At 61.7% G+C, this 23,945-nt stretch overlaps 2 protein-coding genes across 3 annotated transcripts in view; one reads left to right on the top strand and one right to left on the bottom strand.

Annotated features, from left to right (window-relative positions):
• UNC5A (unc-5 netrin receptor A) overlaps positions 1-6,547 on the top strand; it is a 52,311-nt gene extending 45,764 nt beyond the window's left edge. For both annotated transcript variants that reach the window (XM_045825398.1, XM_045825409.1), the window contains 9 exons: positions 223-411; positions 514-816; positions 3,291-3,378; positions 3,631-3,799; positions 3,903-4,136; positions 4,219-4,368; positions 4,454-4,618; positions 5,185-5,363; positions 5,599-6,547. In XM_045825398.1, coding sequence (XP_045681354.1) covers positions 223-411; positions 514-816; positions 3,291-3,378; positions 3,631-3,799; positions 3,903-4,136; positions 4,219-4,368; positions 4,454-4,618; positions 5,185-5,363; positions 5,599-5,764 — 1,643 coding nt within the window. In that variant the 3' untranslated portion in view covers positions 5,765-6,547. The remainder of the gene's footprint in view (positions 1-222; positions 412-513; positions 817-3,290; positions 3,379-3,630; positions 3,800-3,902; positions 4,137-4,218; positions 4,369-4,453; positions 4,619-5,184; positions 5,364-5,598) is intronic.
• Positions 6,548-6,696: 149 nt separating this feature from the next.
• HK3 (hexokinase 3) lies at positions 6,697-22,958 on the bottom strand. Its single transcript, XM_045825389.1, has 19 exons — positions 22,846-22,958; positions 19,812-19,932; positions 15,920-16,082; positions 15,560-15,714; positions 15,342-15,461; positions 15,154-15,249; positions 14,178-14,277; positions 13,917-14,100; positions 13,319-13,474; positions 12,933-13,166; positions 12,295-12,590; positions 12,047-12,186; positions 11,826-11,945; positions 9,804-9,899; positions 9,535-9,634; positions 7,779-7,962; positions 7,505-7,660; positions 7,107-7,340; positions 6,697-7,028 (listed from the first exon to the last, which is right to left on the bottom strand). Exons 2-19 carry the CDS (start codon positions 19,905-19,907, stop codon positions 6,884-6,886), a joined length of 2,775 nt encoding a protein of 924 aa, XP_045681345.1. The 5' UTR covers positions 19,908-19,932; positions 22,846-22,958; the 3' UTR covers positions 6,697-6,883.
• Positions 22,959-23,945: the final 987 nt, after the last annotated feature.

Here is a 23,945-nt window from a genome sequence, read left to right as displayed (position 1 = left end):
CAGCAACCTCAGCCTGAACTGGGCCTCTGAGGGATGCGATTTGCTGGAAGGAGTGCTGCTGTGAGGTGGTGGCCGCTGCAGGGCTGGGGCTCCACGCTCCCTGGGCCAGCATCTGCTGCGCATGCCCAAGAATGGGGCCTCACCCTCCTGGGGTGGAGACCACTGGCCTCTCCTCCTCCACCCCCAACACCCACCCCTCCAAGGCTGCGCTGTCTCCCACAGCTGCTTCTGGGCCTGAGGACGTGGCCCTCTACGTGGGCCTCATCGCCGTGGCCGTGTGCCTGCTGCTGCTGCTGCTCGCCCTCATCCTTGTGTATTGCCGCAAGAAGGAGGGGCTGGACTCGGACGTGGCCGACTCGTCCATCCTCACCTCGGGCTTCCAGCCCGTCAGCATCAAGCCCAGCAAAGCAGGTGTGGGGCCCCTGCCCCGGGCACTCCTGCCCTGGCCCCCAGGTCAAGGGCCGCCCGGGGCCACCCCCAGTGCCACTCCCTGAGTCTGTCTTTGTCCCGCAGACAATCCCCATCTGCTTACAATCCAGCCAGACCTCAGCACCACCACCACCACCTACCAAGGTGGCCTGTGTCCCCGGCAGGAAGGCCCCAGCCCCAAGTTCCAGCTCAGCAACGGGCACCTGCTCAGCCCACTGAGTGGCGGCCGCCACACGCTGCACCACAGCTCGCCCACCTCCGAGGCGGAGGACTTCGTCTCCCGCCTGTCCGCGCAGAACTACTTCCGCTCGCTGCCGCGCAGCACCAGCAACGTGGCCTACGGGACCTTCAACTTCCTCGGGGGCCGGCTGATGATCCCTCATACAGGTGGGGTGCTGGGTGAAGTGCCCCAGGAGCTCTGAGAGGCAAGACTAGCCCCTTGCCCCTCATGTAGGAGGAGGGGACATCCCTGATGTCCTTCCCGTGCCGCTCAGCCTCACCCCAGTGCTGAGCCAGGCCGGCAAGGAAAGGAGGTAGTTTGGGAGACGATGCCAGCGTGGTTGGCAGGGGGCCGGCACTGAGACCATGGCCAGGGCTGTTTGCTTTCTGTGGCCTAGGACACGGGGCTTCAGTCCACTCCTGCACACAGCCAGCCAGCCTGCGTGTGCTGGGCTCAGGGATGGGGGGTTCCTGCCCTGGAGCTGGGCAGGTGAAGGGACAGCAGAGGACCGACGCCTAGATTAGACAGGGGGTTCGTCCACCCACCACCTCCCAGAAACCCCTCTGACAGGGTCCACGAGACACCTGGATAGACAACCCATGGACCTTTTCTGTGGTCATCTTTTGTGGCCTCTGTGGTGTGGCTGGCCGCTCCTCCCCTCAAAACTCTCTCTCCCCTCATCTTAGAGGAGCCTCCAAGCCCCGGTTTTCTGGCCCCTCTGCAGCCGCTCCAGAAGCCTGTCCCCGGCCGTAGCTGGCCATCGGCGCCCCTCCCAGCGCCCTCCCGCACGCACTCCATGGCTGTCATCGTGGCGTCTGTGCCGATCACTCCCACTCCGAATTCCCAGCCCAGTTCTCCTGGGTGACAGAATCGCACACCCAGCTGCCTCCTGGGCAGCTCCATCTGGATGTCTCACAGAACCTCACATTCCTGGTGCCTAAAACAGCACCGTCTCCCACCTCCCCCAGAGCCTCCTGCTTCCTGGCTTTCCCCACCTCAGGGACAGCACAGTCAGGGTCAGAAACTGGGAATCACCTTGACCCCCTACTCCTCTTCACCCCCCCCGCCCCACCTCTGCACCAGCTTGAGGCGCACAGCCATCCCATCGCTCCTCCTGCATCCTCATCTTCCCTCTGCCCCCCCACCGGACCCAGGCCACCACACCCACCTGTCATCTGGTTCACAGCTCCTGGCATTCACTCAGTGAAGCCACACTTCATTGTGTCCCTCCCTTGCTTGAACTCTTTCTGGGGCTCCCCAACACCCCCTGCAAAGCCCAGGCGACAAGTCCACCAGGGCGCTCAGCCTGCCACATGCACCATGCCACTCTCTGCACGCACGAGGCCCTCTCCCCCACCCACCGGGCCAGGGCCCGGCAGCTCTCCCTCGCTGTGCCTCACATCCCTGCCATGGGGATGAGGCGGGACGGTCCGTGCCAAGCTCTTAGGAAGGGGCAGGTGCACGTGGGTGTGTAGGGACCGTCTCGAGGTGGTCTCTCCCAGCACTTGGGACCCTGCCCCCCCAGCCCCGGCGCTGGGTGCTTCTGAGAGCAAGGCCCATGGTTTCCCCTCACTTCCTGAATGCCAATGCTGGCAGTCAGTGCAAGCACTCACTGAGTAAGAACTGGGATGTGTTCGTGCTCAGAGCTCTGGGACTGTCACCCATGCTGGGAATGTCCCCCCACAGGCGGCAGGACTGGTGGAGGGAGCAGTCACAGTGAACACCCCGTCGCCAGCTCCCCTCTCCCAGGCAGCATTCCAGCCAGCCCACCCGGTCCCCACTCTGGAGGGCGTGCCTGTGCTTTCGGACTTGGTGGGATAAAGTCATAGGATTTTTCCCCTCCTTCTAATGTGAGGGCTTCATGTCCTAAAAGGGCAGGAAGGTGGGGCAGGGCTACCACTTGCCTCCCCAGAGCAACACCCCAGCCTCTGTCCCTCACGTCCAGCCCCACCGCCTTGCCCCTGGAACACTCAACAGGCACTTTCTGATGCTGTCCCTGCAAGACACTGGGGCCACCAGTGTCTTGTAGGGCATGTGTGCAAAGGCTTCCAGACCAGGGAGGAGCACCAAAGCAGACAAGGCTGCTCAGGGCCCTGGCCCCACCTGTAGGGGCCATTGCCAAGTGCGGAGCAAAGTCCAGCAGGGCGGCTGAGAGCAGCCATCCCCAGAGGTGGCCACGCCAGCAGAGGTGGGGGAAGCCTGAATGGGGCAGGCGGCGGGCCGGTGGCCCCAGAACAGTGAGTGTGCAGCACAGGCTGGGCTGGAGGTGTGGCTGGGAAGGCAGTTGGGGCCAGAGGTGTAAACGCCAGGCAGGGAGCGAGGCTTGATCAGGTAGGAGTAACGGGAAGGTTTTAGGGAGGGTGTTGGGGGAGGCAGGTCCGGCGTACCTGGTGCCTTTTGTTTTGGTATTTTCTGTGCGCAGGACATGCTTTTCCCACCCGAGCTCCCTTGGCCTCTCTCGAGGTCACTATGGCTCAGCTTCCTGCCCATATGGGTAGTTGGACTGTCCCTGTGGCACCTCTGTCCCGGCCAGCCTAGCACCAATCAGTCCTCAAAGGAAGGCTCATGCGGGTGCAGGCAGATGGGGTGTTCGGTGTCCTCGCAGACCCAGTGAGCCCAGACCCCTCCCACTCTGCCACAGGGGTCAGCCTCCTCATCCCCCCCGATGCCATACCCCGAGGGAAGATCTACGAGGTCTACCTCACGCTGCACAAGCCAGAGGACGTGAGGTGTGGGCACGGGCCCTGGACCAGGGGCTGGGGGAGGGGGGGTTCACCCTGACCTGCAGTCACCAGGAAGCCCCTGCCCAGTCACTGTGGGGTCTGGACTGGTCTGGCCAGACAGGGGCCCAGGGAACAGCTGCCCCTAAGCCCGACCCAGCTATGCCCCCAAGCTGGGTGCCGCTGTCCAGCCACATCCTGCCCAGGTCCCAGACAGCCCACTGACACCTTTACCTCCCCACCCATGCTTCCTCACTTGAGGTTGCCCCTAGCTGGCTGTCAGACCCTGCTGAGTCCCATCGTTAGCTGCGGGCCCCCCGGAGTCCTGCTCACACGGCCCGTCATCCTGGCCATGGACCACTGCGGGGAGCCCAGCCCCGAGAGCTGGAGCCTACACCTCAAAAAGCAGTCCTGCGAGGGCAGCTGGGAGGTGAGTCCTCTGCCCCCCGGGGAGCCAGGTCCCTGCCCCCAGTCTCTGGCCAGCCCTGGGAGCTGCACGGGCCCTGAGCCGACACATCGGGCCCTGCCCACAGGACGTGCTGCACCTGGGTGAGGAGGCACCCTCCCACCTCTACTACTGCCAGCTGGAGGCTGGCGCCTGCTACATCTTCACGGAGCAGCTGGGCCGCTTCGCCCTGGTGGGAGAGGCCCTCAGCGTGGCCGCTGCCAAGCGCCTCAAGCTGCTGCTGTTTGCCCCTGCGGCCTGCACCTCCCTGGAGTACAGCATCCGGGTCTACTGCCTGCATGACACCCGGGACGCACTCAAGGTACTGCTCCGGTCCCCAGGGATTAGGAGTGGGAGGGGGCTCTCCCTGCCCCCAGGCCCACTGACCACCTGGGGCGCTGTAGGAGGTGGTGCAGCTGGAGAAGCAGCTGGGGGGACAGCTGATCCAGGAGCCTCGAGTCCTGCACCTGAAGGACAGCTACCACAACCTGCGCCTGTCCATCCACGACGTGCCCAGCTCCCTGTGGAAGAGCAAGCTCCTCGTCAGCTACCAGGTGAGGGCGCTTGAGGTTCCTGCAGCCAGGCACACCTGCTGCCCGGCACATCTGACACCACCACGCCTTCCCCTGCCCCACCCAGGAGATCCCCTTCTACCACATCTGGAGCGGCATGCAGCAGCACCTGCACTGCACCTTCACCTTGGAGCGCGTCAGCGCCAGCACCAGCGACCTGGCCTGCAAGGTGTGGGTGTGGCAGGTAGAGGGGGATGGGCAGAGCTTCAACATCAACTTCAACATCACCAAGGTGGGTGAAAGTGGCGTCAGCACCGCCTGTGTGCCACACCCCCCAGGCCTACCCTGACCCCTCCTTTCAGAAACCAGAAACCTTTTGGCCTCTTCCTTCCCTCAGTCAGAGGGGCTGGGAGGTGCAGGTGCAGACAGACAGCGGCGGGCCTGCAGCGGGACTGGGGGAGGGGCTGAAGAGGGTGTGGGTGGAGCAGGAAGGAGACTTCGGGCAGCCCCAGGAGGGACTTTGTACAGGGTCTGAAAGGACCAGCAGGAGTCAGACAGGCAGCAGCAAGGGAAGGGAAGCGTCTGGGGTGGTGGGCGGGGCTCAAGGACACAAGCAGGAGAGGAGCGCTGGGCGCCTGTGTGCTGGGCAGAGGCCTGGTGGGGCGGGGGATGAGGCGGCTCTGGGCTCGCCGGGCAGGTCACACTACACCTCTGACCGCGGTGAGTGGTGCCCGGGAAGCAGCAGCACCCACACGGCGCCCTGCTCTGAGTGGTCTGGGTGTGCCCCCAGCCGGAAGGTGTGGTGGGCTTGGGTCAGGGAAAGCGCTAACAGTCTTCTCCACCCCTTCTCACGCGCAGGACACAAGATTCACTGAGCTGCTGGCTCTGGAGAGTGAAGGGGGGGTCCCAGCCCTAGTGGGCCCCAGTGCCTTCAAGATCCCCTTCCTCATTCGGCAGAAGATCATTACCAGCCTGGACCCACCCTGCAGCCGGGGTGCCGACTGGCGGACTCTGGCCCAGAAACTCCACCTGGACAGGTGCCTGGGAGATGGGCAGGGAGGGGCGGCCAAGGCCACCTGCAGCCCAGCCTGGCAGGGAAGGGTGGGTGGGGTGGACAGGATGCTGGGTGGGGCCTATGCCCCATCCACCAGCAGCCGGGGCATCCAGCATGCTTGGCAGAGGGGACGCCCTGCCTTGAGGGGGGCTGCGGGGCAGGAGGCAGCAGCCTGGGGTGAGGACGGCACTGACGGCCCTCTCCCCTCCCCTCCGCAGCCATCTCAGCTTCTTCGCCTCCAAGCCCAGCCCCACAGCCATGATCCTCAACCTGTGGGAAGCCAGGCACTTCCCCAGTGGCAACCTCAGCCAGCTGGCTGCGGCGGTGGCCGGCCTGGGCCAGCCTGATGGCGGCCTCTTCACAGTGTCAGAGGCCGAATGCTGAGGCCAGCCAGGCCCCAACACCACCACTCTCACCAGCTTTGGGACCCACCAGGGACAGGCGGAGGCCGGGCGGGGCCCCGCCCCCACACCTGGGGAGCTGCAAGGGCAGTCCCCTCCTGGTGGACTCAGTCCCTTCACACTGGCCCTTCAACCCTGCCCACGCTCCTGTCCCTCCGTGGCCTGCCAGGCCAGGCTGGCACTGCCCCTGCCCCCAGGGCCCGGGGTGGACAACGCCGGGAGCTGGACCAGCCCCTGCCCATCTGTGTGTGTGTGTATATGTGTGTGTGTGTGTGTGTGTGTGGCTACCTCTCCTCCGGCCCCTGGCCGGGGGCCGCGCACGCACAGTGCGCGCACCCTGGGCTCGCGACACGGCCCCCAGCTCCTGTCAGAGCCGGACCTTATGCAAACATTTCTGTGCCTGCTGGGCAGGGGCACATCTGAGGGGCCCGGCTCCAAGCCCGTGGGACCGAGGGCCATAGCCGAACGGGGGGCGGCCCCTGGATTCAGGCACACGACCTCCACACAGGCATGTGCCCACGCATGTCTCGTGCGCCATCTCACCCGCATCCTCCCGCGCGCACATCTCACGCTCTACACCTGGAGGCCGCTCGCGCCTCTCACGCCCGCCATCAGCCCGCATCTGCCTCACATGCTGCCCTCCTCCCACCCACCCAGGGACACCCCACGGCTCCTCCCCGTCCTCCCCTGACCCCCGCTGAGAGGAGCCCTGCCCAGTGGGGCGTGTGAATATGCAACGGGAGTTCCGGGCTGGCCGATGGCGAGTGTGCGTGCTGTGGTGTGCCCGCTCTCGGGCCTGTCGTGTGAAGCTCGTGCCCTGACTCTGTCTTAAGTGCGTTCGTGCACTTACACTTGGCCTTATGTACACAGCCTTGCCCGGCCGCCGGGGCGCGTAGGGATTTTAGCGGAAGCGAATGTAAATAAATTATATATATATATTGCTAACCCGCGTGCCACTTCTCTACAGGAAGCCAGAGGCTGAGGCCAGTGGCCACAGCGGGGTCATGTGAGGGCTGTGCCGGGAGTCCCAGGGGGCTCGGCCTGGCTGGGAACGGGTGGGGCCCGGGCCCTGGTCCAGCACAGCTCAATCCTGGAGACTCCTTCAGACAGGGGCCTGCTGGGCCAGGCGGCAGGCAACAGCGGTGACCAGGGCTGCACCTTTGCCTGACCCATCCTCTGACTGCAGGAAGGTGACCACACAGCGAGGGGCCAGCTCCCGCACAGTGGCCGCCACCAGGCCAGAGAAGCTGTGGGGGAGGGGCAGAGGTGAGCCTCGAGAGCCAGGCCCTGCCCAGCCTCCCCACCTGGCCGTCACCCAGACTCACTGGGGGTGCAGCTTGTAGAGGGTCCCATCCACCCCCACGGACACGGTCAGCTTGTCCAGGCCCCGGTTCTCACGGATCTTCTCCACCACGGCAGCCACACCGGCCCCACAGAGCTGGGCGGCCCGCTGGGACACGGCCTGGCACACCTCTAGGACCATCAGGGCATCATCCGAGGTCAGGGGCAGCCCCAGGTCCTCCAGGATGGCTCGGACCTGCCTCAGGGCCAGGCTGTCACTGGGGACAGGATGGAAGAGCTCAGACAGGCAGGGTCTGGCATCGGCTCCCACTCTCTCGTGACCTCTGTCCCCTGGGGTGGAGCTCCCTCCAACCAGCCTTCCACCCAAAGAGAACAGAAAGACTCTTTGGGAATGGGGAGGGGGTAATGCAGATCTCAGCACCTTTCGATCTCAGAGAGAAACTTGGTCTTGAAAATGTCCCTGGTCTGAAGGCGCTGGGTCTTCTGACCCCGGAAGAGAACTCCAAGGCTGGTCAAATGCAAGAGGATATGGCGGACAATCTCCCCCAGGTACATGCCGCTGATCATCTTCTCAAACCTGCATGAAAGTATGTTGTGCCCACAGGGTGGGCGACCCCACCGAACACCAGCACCAGCACCAGCGGAGGCCTCCAGCCGCCCCTGCCCTGCCCGGCCTGGCCCGGCCCGCACCTCACCTCTGTTTGCCGGGGTTGATGGACGCCTGGTCCACGAGTTCGTCGAAGCAGGTGGTGAGTGTGCCCAGAGAGCCGTCATCCCCAAAGGCGCCCCACTCCATGTTGATGCACATGAGGCCTGCGTCCCCAGCCATTCCCGCCACGTTCTGGAGCTCCTCCATGTAGCAGGCGTTGGTGCCGGTCCCTGAGGAAGGCCGGACGGCATGGGAGCCACTGACTAACGCACACAAGACCCCTCTGAGCCCTCTGCACCCCGAGACGGCAGAATTTGGGCTCATTTTTCACCTCTGCAGCTTCTCACACTCATGCCCTGCCCTGGGTCCTGGCCGTCCTTCCTAACCTTCCTTCTGCAGACCCTGCCAGCACCAAGCCCTCCGGGCCTCTGCTACCCCCCTGCCAGCACCACCATCAGTGAGCCTCCTGTGCTGCCCCAGGGCTCCTAAAAATGTCACCAGTCCTGTCATTCCTCTGGGAGATGTGTAACAGCCCCTGCTGCCCACAGGTGAGAGGCCTAAGCAACCTGCACTGGCCTTCAGGTCTTTAGTCAAAGCAGCTGGAGCTGCACCGAGTGCCAAGGATGCAGGCAGGTCAGCATCAGGCCAGCAGGGCCCCACGGAGGCCAGAGGTGGGGCAAAGAGCAGCTAGCTTGGATTCGGCCTGTGTGTGCCCCAACAAAGGTGCAGAGAAGAGCACCGTGGGAGCCCTGGGCATGGTCAATCTTCCCACCTAGAGGGTCAGGAAAAGCTACAGAGAGGACGTGAGGTTGGGATTTGGCCATGAAGCTGGGAGGCATGGAAAGGAACGGCATTGCAGGCAGAGGCCAAAGACAGCCCCTTCCTCTCCCCAACGCAGTCAGCTCTGGGCAGGTGGGCTCCTTGTCCGCCCCACCTGGAACTCCTCCATCCAGGGGTTTATTCCCACGGCAACCTGGGTGCACCTGTTCTGGAAGCTCCTGGCCCCGTGAGAGGTTGTCACACACCTCGGTCTCCGAGACCCATGCCCAAGGGCCTACAGACACCCTCCTTCCCCACCGAGCTAGATCCCTTCTTCCCAGGCTTCCCTTGCAGTCCTCCCTGATCTTGCAGCCCCTTCCTTTGTGAGCCCAGCCTTGTCACCCTGCCACAGAGAGGCAGGATCAGCTCTCTGACCACCAGGTGCTGTTCTAGGTTCAACGCTTGCTAAATGGTCAGTTTTGAGAAGGCAGGTGTCTCCCACCTTCTTTATGCATCTTTCTGTCCCTTCATCCAGCCCCCAGCTGGCCACAGGACAGGTGCTTAATAAAGGCTTCGAATATGGGATGGCCTGAGTGACCCTCGCAGCCCACTCCCTGTCTACCCCGGGCCCCGCAGCGCAGGCACTGAGACTGCACCGCCACGAGGCAGGTGCTGTGCCTCGCTTTGCCTCAAGATAGGCACCGTTATCATCTCTGTCCTAGAGACGAGGAAAGTGAGGCTCTGGTGACCTGCCCAAGGCCGTGCAGGTACAAGTGGCAGAGCCAGTATTTCCCCCTGGAGCTGATGCATTAAACGGAAGGGCAAACCGAGGCTCAGAGAGCATCACTAAGTCAGCAGCTGAGGTGGGCTGGATACCCCGCTCCAGACTCCTGGCCCAGTGGAGGGTTCCAGGGCCCTGCTGGGTGGGACAGGAAGGATCCCACGTCTCCAAGGCCAGGGGAATGTCCAAACCGAGGAGGCAGCCGGGGGGCAATGAATTAGCATCAGGCAGCGGGGGCACAACAGAGCAGCGTCCTCCTCACCGACGATGAGGCCGACCTCACAACGGGGGTCTTCATAGCCACAGGACATCATGGTCCCCACCGTGTCATTGACAATGGCAACGACATTCAGCTTCACTGCCTGTGCACAAAAGGATGCTGCTAGTTGCTGGGCAACATGGTCGTCACGGCAACCAGTGCTGGACCCAGAGGTCTCTACTTCAGAGGTTCCCCATTGCAGGAAGCAAGAGACCCTTTGCCCCTCTCCAGGCACTCCACATCCCAAAGAACCCCAGAGGCAGACGCCCTACCTGTTTGCGCACAATGGCCTGCCGCAGCAGCCCCACGACGTCCTGGCCCTCGCAGTCCGAGGCGCTGAAGCCCTTCGTCCAGTTCAGGAGGATGCCCTGGTGCGGAACCAAGTGGGACGGGGAGCTGGATGCCCCTTGGACTCTCACTTGGCCTCCCAGAGCCCCCATCCCCTCAAGCACACAATGTCCGCCGTCCCCAGGCAGGGTCTCAGGCCCACTCGCCCATACGGGTGCCCCTGCCACTCCTCCAACGCCTTCCAGTGTGAAGAAACCTGCCGACAGCCGCCTAACCCGTGTCTTCTGTGTTAGTTCCAGAGTGCTCAGGGCAGGGCTGCTTTAAGACACTGCCCAGAAGGAATGGCCCCTTGTGAGTGGGTTAGAGAGGGCCAGAGCTGGTCACAGGAGTGCTGTGTGTGGGTGGGGGGGTGGGGGGTCAGAGAAGACTCAGGCATCCACAGCAGCGGATTCTGCTCTTTGGGGAAGAACTGGCCAGGGTCACCTGACAGGAGGACTTCTCGGAGCCAGGACGGAGCCGGAGCCGGGTCAACGAGAAATTCACTCGTGTGTGTTCCAGATGGGAGGGACTCATAGAAAAGCCGAAGCCCAGACACCCGGCGGGAGGTGCGGGGGACCAAACAGATGCACCTTTATCGTGAGCAATTGGCCTTAAATTGTGAACTTCGGGACTGGCCTTGACTGCTTTTCTCCGTGTGCTTCCCCTGAGGGCGGGCAGGGGAAAGGACAGCTCTGTCCTGGGGGCGGAGTGGGGGGGGCAGCGGGGCGCTGTGAAAACACCAACTGACACTGAGCCCAGCAACAGTCCGTCACCCCCTTTCCCATGTGACCACCGCTAGGGTGTTCTGCCCCCCAAACAGGAGCCAGCAGGCACAGAGAGGGAATGAGAGGCTGGCGGAGGGGAGCCAGATCGTGAGGGTTCACTGAGCTTCCCTGTTCCCAGGCTGGATAAGGAGCCCCAACCTGGGGTGGGGGGCTGGGCAGTCAGAGCCAGGCTTCTGACGGCTTCCTGAGAAGGAGTTCTACACCCTCCGCCCTGGGCCCACCCTTGGGGGCAGGGAGGAGACCACGGATTCTGGAGGTCTGAGAGCAGAAGAGGCCCCGCCCTCCTTCCCCAGGGAGGCGTCAGGACCCTGGAGAGGGAGCCTGGGTGTTTCCCCAAAAGCTTCTCCCTTGTGCCTGCACTTTCTTTACAGCCGAGGCCAATCACTGTGCAGCCGAGGGGCCCTGCCTAGGGAAGGGCCCCTCTGAAGACTGGGCTCAACACAGAGATGCAGCTCAGTGATAGATCAATAGAAACCCATTTCTAGCACGCCTGGTTTTGCATCTTGAGTCTACCTGCCTCTCACACCTTACAAGACATAATCAAAGGCACCAGCTGCTTAACCTGGAGTGGGGAGTAGCAGAGAGACACTGTGGGCGTGGGCGCAGAGAGGGAGCAGAGTGCAGTGACAAGTGCCAGGCAGGCCAGAGCAGGGGCAAGCAGATGGTGACAGCCACGGGGGCTGCTCGGAGCCGCAGGTGCGTGTACGCAGAGTCTAGCCTTCTTGTAGGAGGGCTTTGGGGTGTGTGCTGAGTGCCTGCTGCTCTGCCACCCCACAGCCAGGCGCCCACCCCCAGCGGGCACTGGCAAGGCCTGGCAGGGGGGAGAGGGCAGAGAGCCCGTGTGAGCACAGCTCCTGCAGGGATGGGGGCAAAAGCTGGTCCCCACAGGTCCCTCCACCAGCACACCAGCGCCAGGGGCAGCCGGGATCGGGCCTATCCCGCTCCCAGGGGCCCAGACCTGACCTGGGGCCCTGTCCACGCCAGGCCTCTTCATGAGCCTAGGTTCCAGGCTCCTTCACCACACCCATCCACCTGGGCACACCACGTCTAGGGAAACTGAGGCTGGCTGTAGGCTCAGTCCTCTGCCTGCCCCTCCCCCCTTCATCCTGCCCACTCCCTGAAGGGCATGTGGGTGGAAAGCCCCTGGGTATGGCTTCTCTCGGCCCTGCCACCCTCTCTCACCTGGTCCAGGCCGACCTGCCTGCAGGGGAAGGAGAAGGTGAAACCCAGCGGGAGGCTCTGCCCGCTCAGGCCCTGCTTCTGCTGGAAGTTCAGGATGCAGTCCACGATGTGGTCAAAGAGCTGAGCGGAGCAGGCAGGGTGGGGTGGGGGGGGACAAGTCAGCATGGGTGGAGCCCCGGCCCTTGCCCACCTCCCTGCACTCAGCCCCAGGCAGCGGGCACCTGCTCTCCAGGGCCCTGAGCCACATGCTCAGGGATGGAGTAGATCTCGCTGGTGATCTGCACACCGCTCGCAGCCACACGGACCAGGAGGACTCGGAAGTTGGTGCCCCCGAGGTCTAGTGCCAGGAAGTCCCCTCGTTCTGTGGGGCAGAAACTCTCAGTCCAGGATGGGGTGGGTGGCTCCCTTCAGCACACACTGTGACCCCCAGGAGCCCACCTCCCAGCCCCACACTCAAGCCGGTCCTCACCGCTGCCATCAGGGGTGGCCCGGACGTAAGTGGGCAGCATCCGGAGGGAGGAGGCCTCCCCTTGGAGCCCCTGAGCCATGGCCTCCCGCATCTGCGCCTGCACCTGCGCCAGCTGCTCACGGTTCAGCCGGAACAGGGCCAGGGTCTCCTCCAGCATGCGCCGGTGGGCCGCCACTCGGGCAGCCACAGCAGTCACCATCGCCACACCCCGACCACCCCCATCCACAGAGGGGGTGAAGGAGACATCACATTCGGGGGCCAGGAGCTTCACGGTCTCCCGCAGGACACTGAGGAACCTACACAGACACACAGCAGACCACCCTGTCTAGGCACCGAGGCCTGACCCCCAGGGCTCACTGAAGCCCGAGCCCCACCATTCCAAAACAGTTCGATCCTCAGTGTGCCTGTGCACTCACTGCACGCCCAGCCCCCAGGGACCCCTTGCACACCCAAGGAGAAGTGGAGTTCCCGTTCTCTAGCCTCTTTTGGCCCCCAGCCCCCATCTGGCCCCACTCTGCTTGGGTGTCACCTGCACCCACTGCCCTGCAGCCCCAGTACCAGAGTGCCCTCTGGGTGGGTGTCTCACACACATGTGTTCCTGCTCCCTGCTCACACAGGCTCCTGTGTTTTCTCCGTACCTGGGGTGTCGCTCAAACACTCGGCCTCCAGTGGCCACCGAGATCTGCAGTGTCTGCTGCTCCCGGCCGTGCCGGAGGCGGGTGAGGACGGCAGCCAGGGCGGCGGCACAGAGGTGGGCTGCTCGAGTGCACACCGCCGCACACACACGTTGCACCAGCTCAGCGTCCTCAGCCCCTGGGCTCAGGCCCAAGCCCTGCAGGATGGCTCGCACACGGGCTGTCCCAGCCAAGGGGCTGGGGGACAGGGTGCTGATTTGAGGCTCAATTTCCCAGATGCTCCCTGTCCCTCTTCCCCCAAAACCCCATGGTTACATGGGGGACAGAGCATCCTCTCTCCCCCAAGCAGAGAATCCAGTTGTCTAACCCCGCTGGCTCCCCGCACTCACTCCTCCATCTCGGCCACATGCTCCAGGAGGACACCCCCTTGGCTCAGCAGGGCTGGGGAGGTGTGGCCGCCAAAGAGGACCCCATGCTGGGCCAGGTGAGCCAGCACCTGCCGCACCAGCTCGGCCAGGTACAGGCCGCCGATCATCTTCTCAAACCTGCAGGCAGGAAGGGTGGCTGGACAGAGGTTTTCCTAAGCCCTTGGCCAAGGCCCAGCTGCAGGAGCCCTGGAGGAGGGGTCATTTTCTTTGGGGTCACCAGACTGGAGGTTCCAGAAGCTAGTGGTCTCCCAGGAGACAGGTGGGCATTTACCCAGACCCACTAACCCCTCCAGCTTAGGTTGGGGTTAGGGGGCTTCTGGAGGGTGACAGGAACCAAAGGAGGGTGGGAACAGTTTGCTCAGCTACCTAGTTGCCAGCTCCCGCCAGGGCTGGCCAGAGCCAGGAATAAGGGTGGGCCAAGGTTGAAAACTCTGAGTTCTAGAACCTTGAGCCCTTCCTTCTTTGAGCCTGGCCAGGGCCCCCAGGGAACAAGAGGCTGGGCCCTGAGGGCTGAAGCACAAGGACAGCGGCAGACGGGCGCAGAGCAGGGTCAGGGCACCTTTGAGCGCCGGGGTTCAGGGACTCCTGGTCCAGGATGCGGTCGAACGTGGTCAGCACCTGCCCGAGGACCCCATCATCGCCGAAGGAGCCCCACTCGATACTGACACAGACCCGGCCCCGGTCCTCGTCCAGCACCGCCACGTGCCGTGCCTCCTCCATGTAACAGGCATTGGTGCCGGTGTCTGGCGGGGACGACCCCGTCAGGCCTGCCCACAGGGCCCCCTGTGTCCCGCCCACTGCCACAGGCGGCCCAGCTCACCTACAACGAGCCCGATCTCACAGGGCCCGCTCCCCGGCCCGCAGCCCATCATGGTGCCCACCGTGTCGTTCACCACAGCAACCACGTCGACGCTATAGGCCTGCATGTGCGAGAAATGGCAGAGCAGGGAGGCCTGGGGCTGGGTGTGGTCCGGGGCCTGTCTCCAATGGAGACGCCCCGAGTCCCGGAAACGCAAGTGTCCGCATGCCCAGACCCCCCAGGCCCTCCACCTCACCGAGAAAGGCCTTCCCTCCATCCCACGCCCTTTGGCTCCTTCATCCCAGCTCAGGCCCTGGGGAGTCGGTGGCCCCCAACCTCAGCCGTCCTCCCCAGAGCACCAGTGCCCCCCAGGACCAGGGCCAGGGGGGCCAGCACGGCACCTTGAAGACTCTCACTGGAGACCCCTCGCTGGCTCACCTTCTTCTCAACCTGGCTCCCCAGCTCCTCCCTTGAAGCCCTGTCTTCCGGCTGTGCACGCAGCAAGGCTGGCCACCTGGGTGGCCACTGGTCTGGGCAGACTGGCCTTCCCAGGCACCCAGACTTTTGCCTGTGCCCTTCTCTGAACCTGGATCCTCCCCAGCCCCCAGCCCCAGCTCAAGCACCTGGCAAACTCCTCCTTTAAGTCCCTGTTCCAGTCCCAGTGGGCCCTCCCCTGTGCTCCCAGGGTCCCCGGAACTGCCACTGCAGCAGGGACGGTCTTTGATTGGAATGCTTCCCCACTAGGCGGTGAGGTCCTTGAGGACAGGGACAAGCACCCTCATCATTGGTCCCCAACCTGCCTGCCCCCCACCCCCCAAGTCCTAAGCACTGACGTGGCCTCTCTTGGCCTATCCTCTTCATCTGGAAACCAGGACAAGTGGCGGCACTGACCCCCCCACCCGCCCGAGTCACGCTGGACCAGGCACACAAGCAGGAAAGGCGAGCAGGCCTCCCAGAAGCAGAGGGCAGGCCCCCAGGCAGCCCTGCCTCCACTCACACCCTGCCTCTTGATGGCGTCTCGGAGCAGTTGGACCACGTCCTGGCCTTCCACACCGCTGCACCTGAAACCTTTGGTCCAGGAAATGAGGATGCTCTGGGGGCAGAAAAGAGGGTCACTCCTACAACGGCCACCATGGGGCTGCAGCCCCTCCTCCACCTCCCACCCCCAAATGCACTCTGCCTCACCCTGTCCAGGCTGGTCTGGTGACAGGGGAAGGAGAAGCTGAACCCGAGCTGCAGCCTCCGGTTGCCCACGGGGAATGTGTCCAGGAACTCAGACAGACAGTGCGCAGCGAAGTCGAAGAGCTGTGGGGCACGTGGGGGCATGGGGGTGGCTCGGCTCTGCCCCCTCCCAGAGCCCTGGCCACCCCGCAGGTCCCTGAGCCCAGGCAGAGAGCCCTCACCTGCTGGCCAGGACCCAGCATCAGCTCTTGGGGGATCAAAAATTCCTGGCTGCGGGGCTCCATCTGACACCCCTCTGTGCCGGTCAGGGTCACCCACAGAACACGCAGGGAAGCTCCAGTGGCCCCCAGCTCCAGCACCAAGAAGTCCCCTTGCTCTGAGGACAAGCAGGCCACAGAGAGGCATGCAGCTGGGGAGACCAAGCCTTCTGCCTCCCAGAAATGTGCCCAAGGCCTGAGTCTTGTCAAGGGACCTTAGAGATGGGAACCTCAGAGACAGGCACAGGGATAAGAAACGTCCCCTCCCCCAAGTTACAGCCCTCTCCCCAGGCCTGGCTGCCCGCTGGAGTCGGTGTCACCCACCAGTGCCATGTGGGATGGACCCCACATACGCAGGCAGCATCCGGACAGCAGGTACAGGGCTGGCCTCGCCCCTCAGGGCCAGCTCCATGGAGCCCAGGATCCTGGCCTGGATCTGCTGCAGCTGTTGCTCTGTCAGCTGGAACTGGTTCAGGCACTCCTGCACCTGGGGGGAGACAGGCCGACATCTGGGCAAGAGCCCTGATGGCCTAGCCAAGTCCCCCGACACCAGCCAGGACAAGTCAGCCCTGCCCAGCTCGCCCTCTCCTTGGTTTCCCCAGGGCTGGCCTGAGCCCACTCTGAGCCTTGCTGGTCTCCCCGCACCACGCAGACCGCCCCTTACCTCCTCACACCCTGGTTCTCTGGCCGCCTACAGCCTGCACCCAGCTCCGACACCCACAGAAGGCTCCTTTTGGGAGGAAAGATTCACCCACTTCCTCCTGCTCCATTCCCTTGTGGCTTCTCAGCCCACGATGCCTCCAGCCCCTTCTACATCACAGAATCCAAGGTTTGGTAAGAACCTTCTCCCATCATGCCACAACTGATTTGCTCTGGGTCCCCAGGACCCAAAGCCAAGCTGCTCAGTGAGTTGTCACTGAAGAAGCAAGTGAATGAACACATGTGTGAACAAACTTCAAGTTCAGGTGCTTTCCTCCCAGGTCCACTCAACTCTGGAGCCTGAGCAAGCCCAGCCCTCCCTGGCTTTGCTTTTGCTTTAGCACAGCATCGCTGTTTATTATTCTGCTCTCCCTGACAGACCAGCACTGAGGCTGGGAGGGGCTGGGCCTCCATGAGGATCGGTCCGTCTGGGGACCCCGTGTGGTCACCCAGGGGTGCTCTGGCACCTGGTGGGGGTCCTAGGGCCTGAGAGTTTCCCCTACCCCCAGGCTGTCCCTGTCCAGAACCCTGTGGGCTGGGGCTATGTCACACATGGGAAAAGCTCCCTATGTGGAGGAGCAGGACCTGTAGAGAGAGGTCATGTGAGGCCTCGAAACCTGCCAAGCCGAACATCAGCGTGTGACAGGAGGGAAAACGAGTTAAGGGGGTAGAACTCAGGAAAGCAGGACAGGGAGTCTGCAGGTGAAGTGATGAGGAGAGTTTGGAGGCCGCACTCCAGGGTTCAGCCCTCGCCTCAGCTGGCCAGCCCTCCCAACGATGGGGGGTGAGGCCCCCTGTGCACCCAGCACTGTTCTCAGCCCCCAGCCCTGCACTGCTAGCTGCGGCCTGCCCCGAGGCACCCACACTCTAGAGGAGGGGCAGAAAACAAGCAGATAAACAGACGGCACAGTCTTGTAGTGATGCCAACTATCCTTTCTTTAAAACACAGAAATGGAAGTCTGAGAGTGAGCAGGAAGTAGAAGCGTTTCTGGACACCGGCCAGGGAGGGCCTCCCCGTAGAGGTGGCCTAACTGAGGGGAGGGGAGGAGCTGTTTGAACCCCTGGGGAAAGAGTATAAAGGCATGGGATTTGGGGAGAGTTCGGCTGGGAATGGATCAGAGTGGGGGAGGGGAGAAAAGGCAGGAGACAGGCCACCCTGGGTCCTTTTCCACCAGGAGCCGTTGTTGGGGAGCTCAGTAGAGCCCCGCTACCCGCCCCCTGTAAGGAAACCCCCGGACAACCAGCTGGCCGGTCCTTCGAAGAGGCCCAGCAGCCTGCCCGGGTTCATGGGAGGGGCCCAGCCCGAGCCTCCGTTCCCAGGCCCCCACCTTCTGCTGCCCCGCGCTGGACCCATCCTTGTAAAGCAGCCAGTCAGGCACCCGGATGGGGAGGCCAGGAGAGACTGGGAAAGGAGGCTGCCCACTGAGGGAGACGGGATGACTCTGTCCCACCCCGGCTTCAGGTTGCCATGGGAAACAGATCCCTGAGGCGGCAAATGGCCCTGACAGGAGTGCCAGAGGTTCAGTTCTCTGCTCACGGTATCACAGATGCTCACAGCAGCCACAGGGCTCGCTCGGGGGGCTTCCTCCAGCCACGGGTGAGGAGACCGAGGCTCAGGCAGGGACGGGCACGTGTGGAAGCCAAGCAGCTCCAAAGGCACAGGGCGGGATCTAAGCCCTGCTCTGTCTGACTGCAGAGATGCTTCTACCTAATTGTGAAGCCTTATAAAAACCAGCAACTTCTGAAAAGAACCCAAGCCTGATGGAGTTGCAGCAAAGAAACCCCATGGGACCTGGGAAGAGAAGAGTTACATCTGAGTCCTTGTCCTGCCACTTCCCGGCTGTGTGGCCCTGGGCAAGTCACAGCTGTCTCTGAGAGAGTCCCCAGGACCAGGCGCCATGTCATACAGCTGCATGTCAGAGCCACACGGGCTGGCGCCCAAAGCTGGCAGCACCCAGGAAGGCTATGTTGATTGAGTGGCTGTGGGGACACATGAATTCAAGGGGACCCTGTACGTGAACGTGGAAAGTGCTGTTCAGGTGTGAGGGGTGTGTTTTTATTGCTCAGTGACAGTGGTGGCTGCACAGCAGCCAGGAGGAGCGAGGGAGTGCCCCCTGCCACCACCTTCCCCCAGGAGGAGTGGAGAGAGGCCTCAGCCAGGAGAGCGAGAAGCGTAGCATTAGAGCGAGGCCGCATCCGACAGGCCCCTGGACCAGCTTGCACTCGGTCAGCCAGTTGGGCCAATCAGTCACCCCTCTGAGCAGCCTCCCTGCTCTGTCCAGCAGGAGCAAAAGCAGCACCACCTTTTCTGGGAGGACTGAGAAGGGCTGCAGCGGCGGTGGCCTGGAGGACATGCTCACTGATACAGGGGTTTCCTCTCCTCAGAGCATGAGGAACGTGTCAACCGCTGGAGAGCCTGAGGTGCTATTGCCCCTCTGGCAACAAAAAGACACCTGGGGACAGGGTGGGGAAGGGGCTCGGGGAAGGGGCTGTGCTCAGACTGCACGTGGTTACTAACCCACCTCCCTGGGGGACCGTGGGAGGGGAGCCAAGGGGAGCCTGTGGGGGAGTGTCTGTCTTTAAAGGGCAGGTGTGTGCAGTGAGGCGGGAACAGCAGGTGCCAGACAGGCATGGGAGCCTCAGGAGGCAGGGGCAGGAAGTGGTGGGAGAAGGTAGCCAGGGCCAGGACCCGCAGCTGGCCCGGTTGCAGGCGGCACACAGAGAGAATGTTGACGGTGGGGTCTGGGGTGGAGGTGGGACAGGGTGAAGTGGGAGCATGAAGTACAGTGAGGGCGACGCCCCCACAGTGGAGACAAGGGACCAAGTCCAGCAGAGGTCAGAACAGGCCAGGAAGCTGCTGAAGCTGCAGGGAAGGACTGGAGAACCCTTTCCCGGGGCCCCCTCCATATTCTCTCCTGTCACTCACCCTCCAGGGGCTGGGAGGACTCAGCGGCTTACACAAGTGTTTCCTGCTCAAGGGTGTGTCATGCAAGAGCTTAGAATCTTGGTCAAGACCACAGAAGGAGGAGACTCCGGTCAGAGCTAGCTGGGGGCAGGCGGAGTAAGCTGCCCTGTGACCTGGCTCTGCCTGGCTGCACGGCGTGTAGAGGGAGAGACACCTGCAGAAGTGGCTAGGGACGTGGGGACAGCAAGGGCCCTGAGAACACATTTCTCTACCAGAAAACCACAGAAGGTCCTTGCGAGGCTGTGTCAACCCACTCGGAGCAGAAGTACCTGGGTGGCAGGGTGGCCAAAGTAATGCATTTGGGGCTGAGACACCTCAGCTCCACTCAGGTCCCTGTCTGCCCCCTCTCTGAGGCCCTCCCAGGCTGTAAGGTGGGGGGCTAATCCCCACCTTGCATCTGTGTAGGAGACTGTTACCAGATCAGATGGGAAACCCTTAGAAAACTGGAAGCGGCTACCTTGGTGTGACCCCATGGCCCTGCGCCATCTTCAGCCAATCCTGCTCCTGGCAGCCCTGAATGGGCATAGGGTGGGAACCGAGTGCCGAACTTACCAGCTCAGAGCTGTCGGGGGGGCAGGGCAAGCCCTCCTGGGGGCAGCCAGGGGCTCCTTCCCCTGGCTGCAGCTCTACAGACCCCATGGAGTCCATGTGGTTCCACAGTGGGGGTGGCCGCCTGTGGGAGGAAAGGACAGCCTGGGTGAACCACTCACTCGACAGGCTCTAGGAGGCTGTGACTCAGACCTTTGGGCACAGGAAGGAAGTCACAGCCAGAGCTCAGAACCTCTGACCATCAAAGATCACTAAGTAATCAAAGAGGAGGCTTTCGGTTTCCAGGAGCGTTAATGAGAGCGAGCTGGGAAGGCTGCTTTCTGTTCTTAGCACTTTTCACTCATCCTGGCATTCGGTCTTGTTTACCGGCTCCTGATGCCTGCTCTGTGAGGTGCAGGGGCACAGACGGAGCCAGTCAGAGCCCTGCCTTCAGGGCCTCACAGCCCCACAGCGGTCCTAGGAGGTGCACACAGGCACGGATTGAGATGGATGTGCTGCTTTGGGGAGGAAGGGGGTGATGTGCTGGAGAAACGGGAAGGCTAGACTGCAGATGGTCCTTACGCCAAGCTGAGGGGCACGGATTTCTCCCTGAAGAGATGAAGATGGGGTGGGGGTAGGGGCTCCCACTAGTGGCACAAACATAAGCAAGTCATTTATGACTTCTTGGAATTTCAGTTTCTTCATCTGCAACACAGGAGGAAATATCTATCTGCGCATGGTGGTTGGGAGAAATACCATATTTTTTGGACTATGAGACACGCTCCCCCCAAAAAAATTTTTGGAGGAATAATGGTTGCTAATGCTGCTGTTAAGTTCTGTTTACATTTACATTGGTAAAATATTATGTTATCTGTTATTAAATATTTAACCACATTTTTTGCATAAAATTTTTTTTTTCTTATTTTCCTCTAAAACCTAGGTGCACCTTATGGTCTGAAAAATATGGTAAATGGAATCACACCTGGGAAAATGCCTTGGGAACTTGAATTTAAGCCTCAGCTCCTGGGTGGGTTTGGAGAGGGGCAGCAGGGCCCATATAAGAAGGGCCCTGCACCCAGAGCCACTGCCCCAGGCTGCTCGGCCTCAGGGCCTGGTTTGCTTCATCTGCCAAATGGGACCAACAGAAGCCAAAGGGCTGTGCAGGCAAATGAGCTGAGAGCAGAAGAACCGTGCTCAGTGTCTTTGGATTATTTAGCTGAATCTTAATGGAAACTCTAGGAACCTCAGTTTCCTCTTCAGGAACAGGGAAAGAAAACGCAGCTCTTGTGAGGAGGATTAAAGGAGCCAATGGTTCTGAAAGTCCTTCACACACTGCAGAAATGTCAGGGGCCGTGTTCACTCAAGCTAGAGGCGGTGCCACTGCTCCAGCAGGGTCCCCAGGGGGCCTCCCGTGACCCCGGCGCCCTTCACGGGTGAAGGAAGCGAGGAATGCGGTGGGGCGCCAGGGGTGGGCAGCGGGCCGTGTCCACGGAACTACTGCACCTCTCCTCCTGGAAGAGCAAGCTGCCGGAAAGACACATTCCTACCTGCAGCCCTTCCACCTGCTACTCCCATCCTCACTGCGGTCACCTACAGTCAGTCTCCCAAGGGCCCAGTCCTGGCCTTTTCCTGATTTGCCACCGCTCGGCCCCCTCTCCGGCGTGCACAGCCATGGGCATTCTCTTCACCCCAAAACCTCTGGTCGCTTGGCCTCCACAGCCAGCTTCTTCTGGAGTCTCTCGTCATCTTCGTAACTCCTCTCCTTCCCCTAAACAACAGGGCTCCCAGTCTCGGATAGCTCTCCTTTCCACATTCCCTCTTCATCTCACTCGTCCCCAAGATTTGACTGAAGACGTCTGTGTGAGGAACTCTGAAACATGCCTGCCCCAAGCCACATCCCACGTGTGGATAATCTGTCCAATTCCCGACCCGGATGCTGGAGAGGCTCCTTGAACCCAACAAGCCACGTTCATTTCTCGTTCACGTTGCCCACGGTGCGTCCCCCATCCTCTACCTGCCCACCCCACCCACTCCCAACACAACACCAGAGTGGCTGTGCTAGAACAGATCTTATCACGTCACTCCCCAGATCTCGTCCCCGAGAAGGGACGTCGGCAGTCCCCTGGGGATGGATCCCACGGCAGAAAGAGAAGCCCCAGACTCTGCACTGTGGGGTCACTGGCCCCTCACACTGTCCCCCAACCAGCTCCCTTCACTGCTGCCCTTCCCGCTCAGGCTGCACATTGACCCAAGCTTCCCTGTCTCCTGCTGTCCAGCCTTCGCTCACCGTGGTCCCCGAATCTGGAACCACCATATCTCAGTCACCTCTGCATCTTCGAGGTTTCAGTACATGGTCTGGCACAGGCAGGTGCTAATGCAACTCTGTAAAACTGGGGGTGGGTAAGGAGGTCCTACTCAGAAACCAAGAAACAGTTCCTAACAAACCTCTCCAGAGTCACAGACATCAGTACCTGCACTCAGTTTCTAAACCTGTCGAATGGGAACATCAGTTCCACATACATGGCAAGTCTGTTGCAGACACAGTGGGCACCTGTGCGATCACCTCTGGAAATGGCCGAGGACGCACACCGGCTGAGCTGCCACCCGCGAGGCCCAGCAGGCGTGGCCGTTCACTCCCTCACCCTCCTTCACTCCCTCTTCTCTGACGCTCGTTCGCCACTTCTCCACACCAGGGACTGTGAAACTTGCCCCAAGGAGCCCTGTGCTCACACCCTCAGGCACCGCACCCACATCTGTCTCCTCCAGCAGAGTGTCCCTGTGGGGGAGCATGTGTCTCTCCGATCACTAGGTCCCCAGACCTCAGTCCAGGGTCTACACACATCCAAGAAACTGTGAGCCTCTTGGCTTCTGTAGGCTGAGTCAGCTAGACAGAACAGACCTTCCTATGGAAAGGAATCTCAAGGATGCTGGCTGGGCGGGGAGCCTCCACTGAGGACCAAAGGTGTAGCCTTTCCAGCCTCCACTCCTGCAGTAGGGGCCAAGCAGCGGAGCGAGGGTGAGGGGTGGGCAGGATCTAAACAGCCTTGGAGGGTCTTACCTGGAGAAGCAGCAGTGGGTCAGCCTCCTCAGGCCTGAGCTCTTCTCTCTCAATATGAGGCACCCCACTCACCTCTCAATATAAGGCACGCAAAAGTGAAAGTCATAAATGGCCTCAGCAATAATGTCCCCAAGCCGCACCCTCTTACTGAAATAACAGCTGATTCACTTCCTTTAGTATCTGTCCTAAGAGGAAGTTGGAGACCTGGGCCCGAAGGGCCCCGGGACGTGCCCTCTGCAACACTGGGTTTTGAGGTGGTAGTTTCCCTCTGGAAAGATGGAGGGGCCTGGTCCGTGAAATATGCCATCTAACGGACAATTTTGAAAATGTGCAAGCGCTAGTGAGCAAGAGATAACTCAGGCTCAGAAGAGGGAGAGACTGGCCCTGTCCTGGCGCGGGTGGGCAGGCTGCAGAAGCCCAGCCTGGAAGGAACGATGGTATTCCGGCAGAGGCGGTCCTCAGAAGAGGAGCACAGGCAGCGTCAGAGTGCAGGGCACATTGAGGAATGCGGTGCAGCTCCAAGGGCCTCAAGAGGAGACATGCAGATGGGGCTACACAGTGGGAGAGGTGGCGGCTAGACCTCAGAGCTCAGCCTTTAGTCTGTAGGCCAAGGGGGAGCACAGGCTCATGACAGGGGTCTTCTGTGCTGAGAGGGGAAGGGGGTCTCAGGCTGTGGTCAAGCTGGTGGCCACCAAGTTGGTTCTCTCCTGGTCTGGTCTTCTTGCTCACTGCTACAGTATGCAATGTGTGTGTCCCTCCAAAACTCATGTTGGAAACCTAATGCCCAAAGTGGCGGTATTCGGAGGTGGGGCCTTTGGGAGATGACTATGTCCTGAGGGTGGAGCCCTCGTGAATGGGACCCCTCTTACTCCTCTAGCCACGCTGGGGACAGAACTAGACAGAAGTCCACAACCAGAAGAGGGCCCTCACCTGATGGTTCTGTCACCTGATCTCAGCTTTCCAGCCCCCCGACTATGAAAAACACATTTCTATTGCTTCCAAGTCACCTGGTCTGTGGCATCTTGTTATAGCAGCCAAAACAGACTGAGACACCTGCCATGGTAGGAGACAACACTGCACCAATTTTTGCTTTAGGGAAA

This window comes from Phyllostomus hastatus, unplaced genomic scaffold, assembly GCF_019186645.2.
Source record: "Phyllostomus hastatus isolate PE091 unplaced genomic scaffold, TTU_PhHast_1.1 phas_contig_150, whole genome shotgun sequence".
Classification (NCBI taxonomy): Eukaryota; Metazoa; Chordata; class Mammalia; order Chiroptera; family Phyllostomidae; genus Phyllostomus; species Phyllostomus hastatus.
Note: the sequence above shows the minus strand (reverse complement) of the source record. Positions and strands in the feature narration are given on the sequence as shown.

Bases quoted from the DNA above. Each gene is read 5' to 3' on its own strand.
- HK3 (XM_045825389.1), bottom strand. From the start codon at position 19,907: ATGGACTCCATGGGGTCTGTAGAGCTGCAGCCAGGGGAAGGAGCCCCT. The intron at 14,278-15,153 runs GTGAGTGGAGGC...TCGCACATGCAG, and splicing joins ACGCCATCAAGAGGCAGGGT to GCCTATAGCGTCGACGTGGT. The intron at 7,661-7,778 runs GTGAGGTGCGGG...ACTTTCATGCAG, and splicing joins ATCAACCCCGGCAAACAGAG to GTTTGAGAAGATGATCAGCG.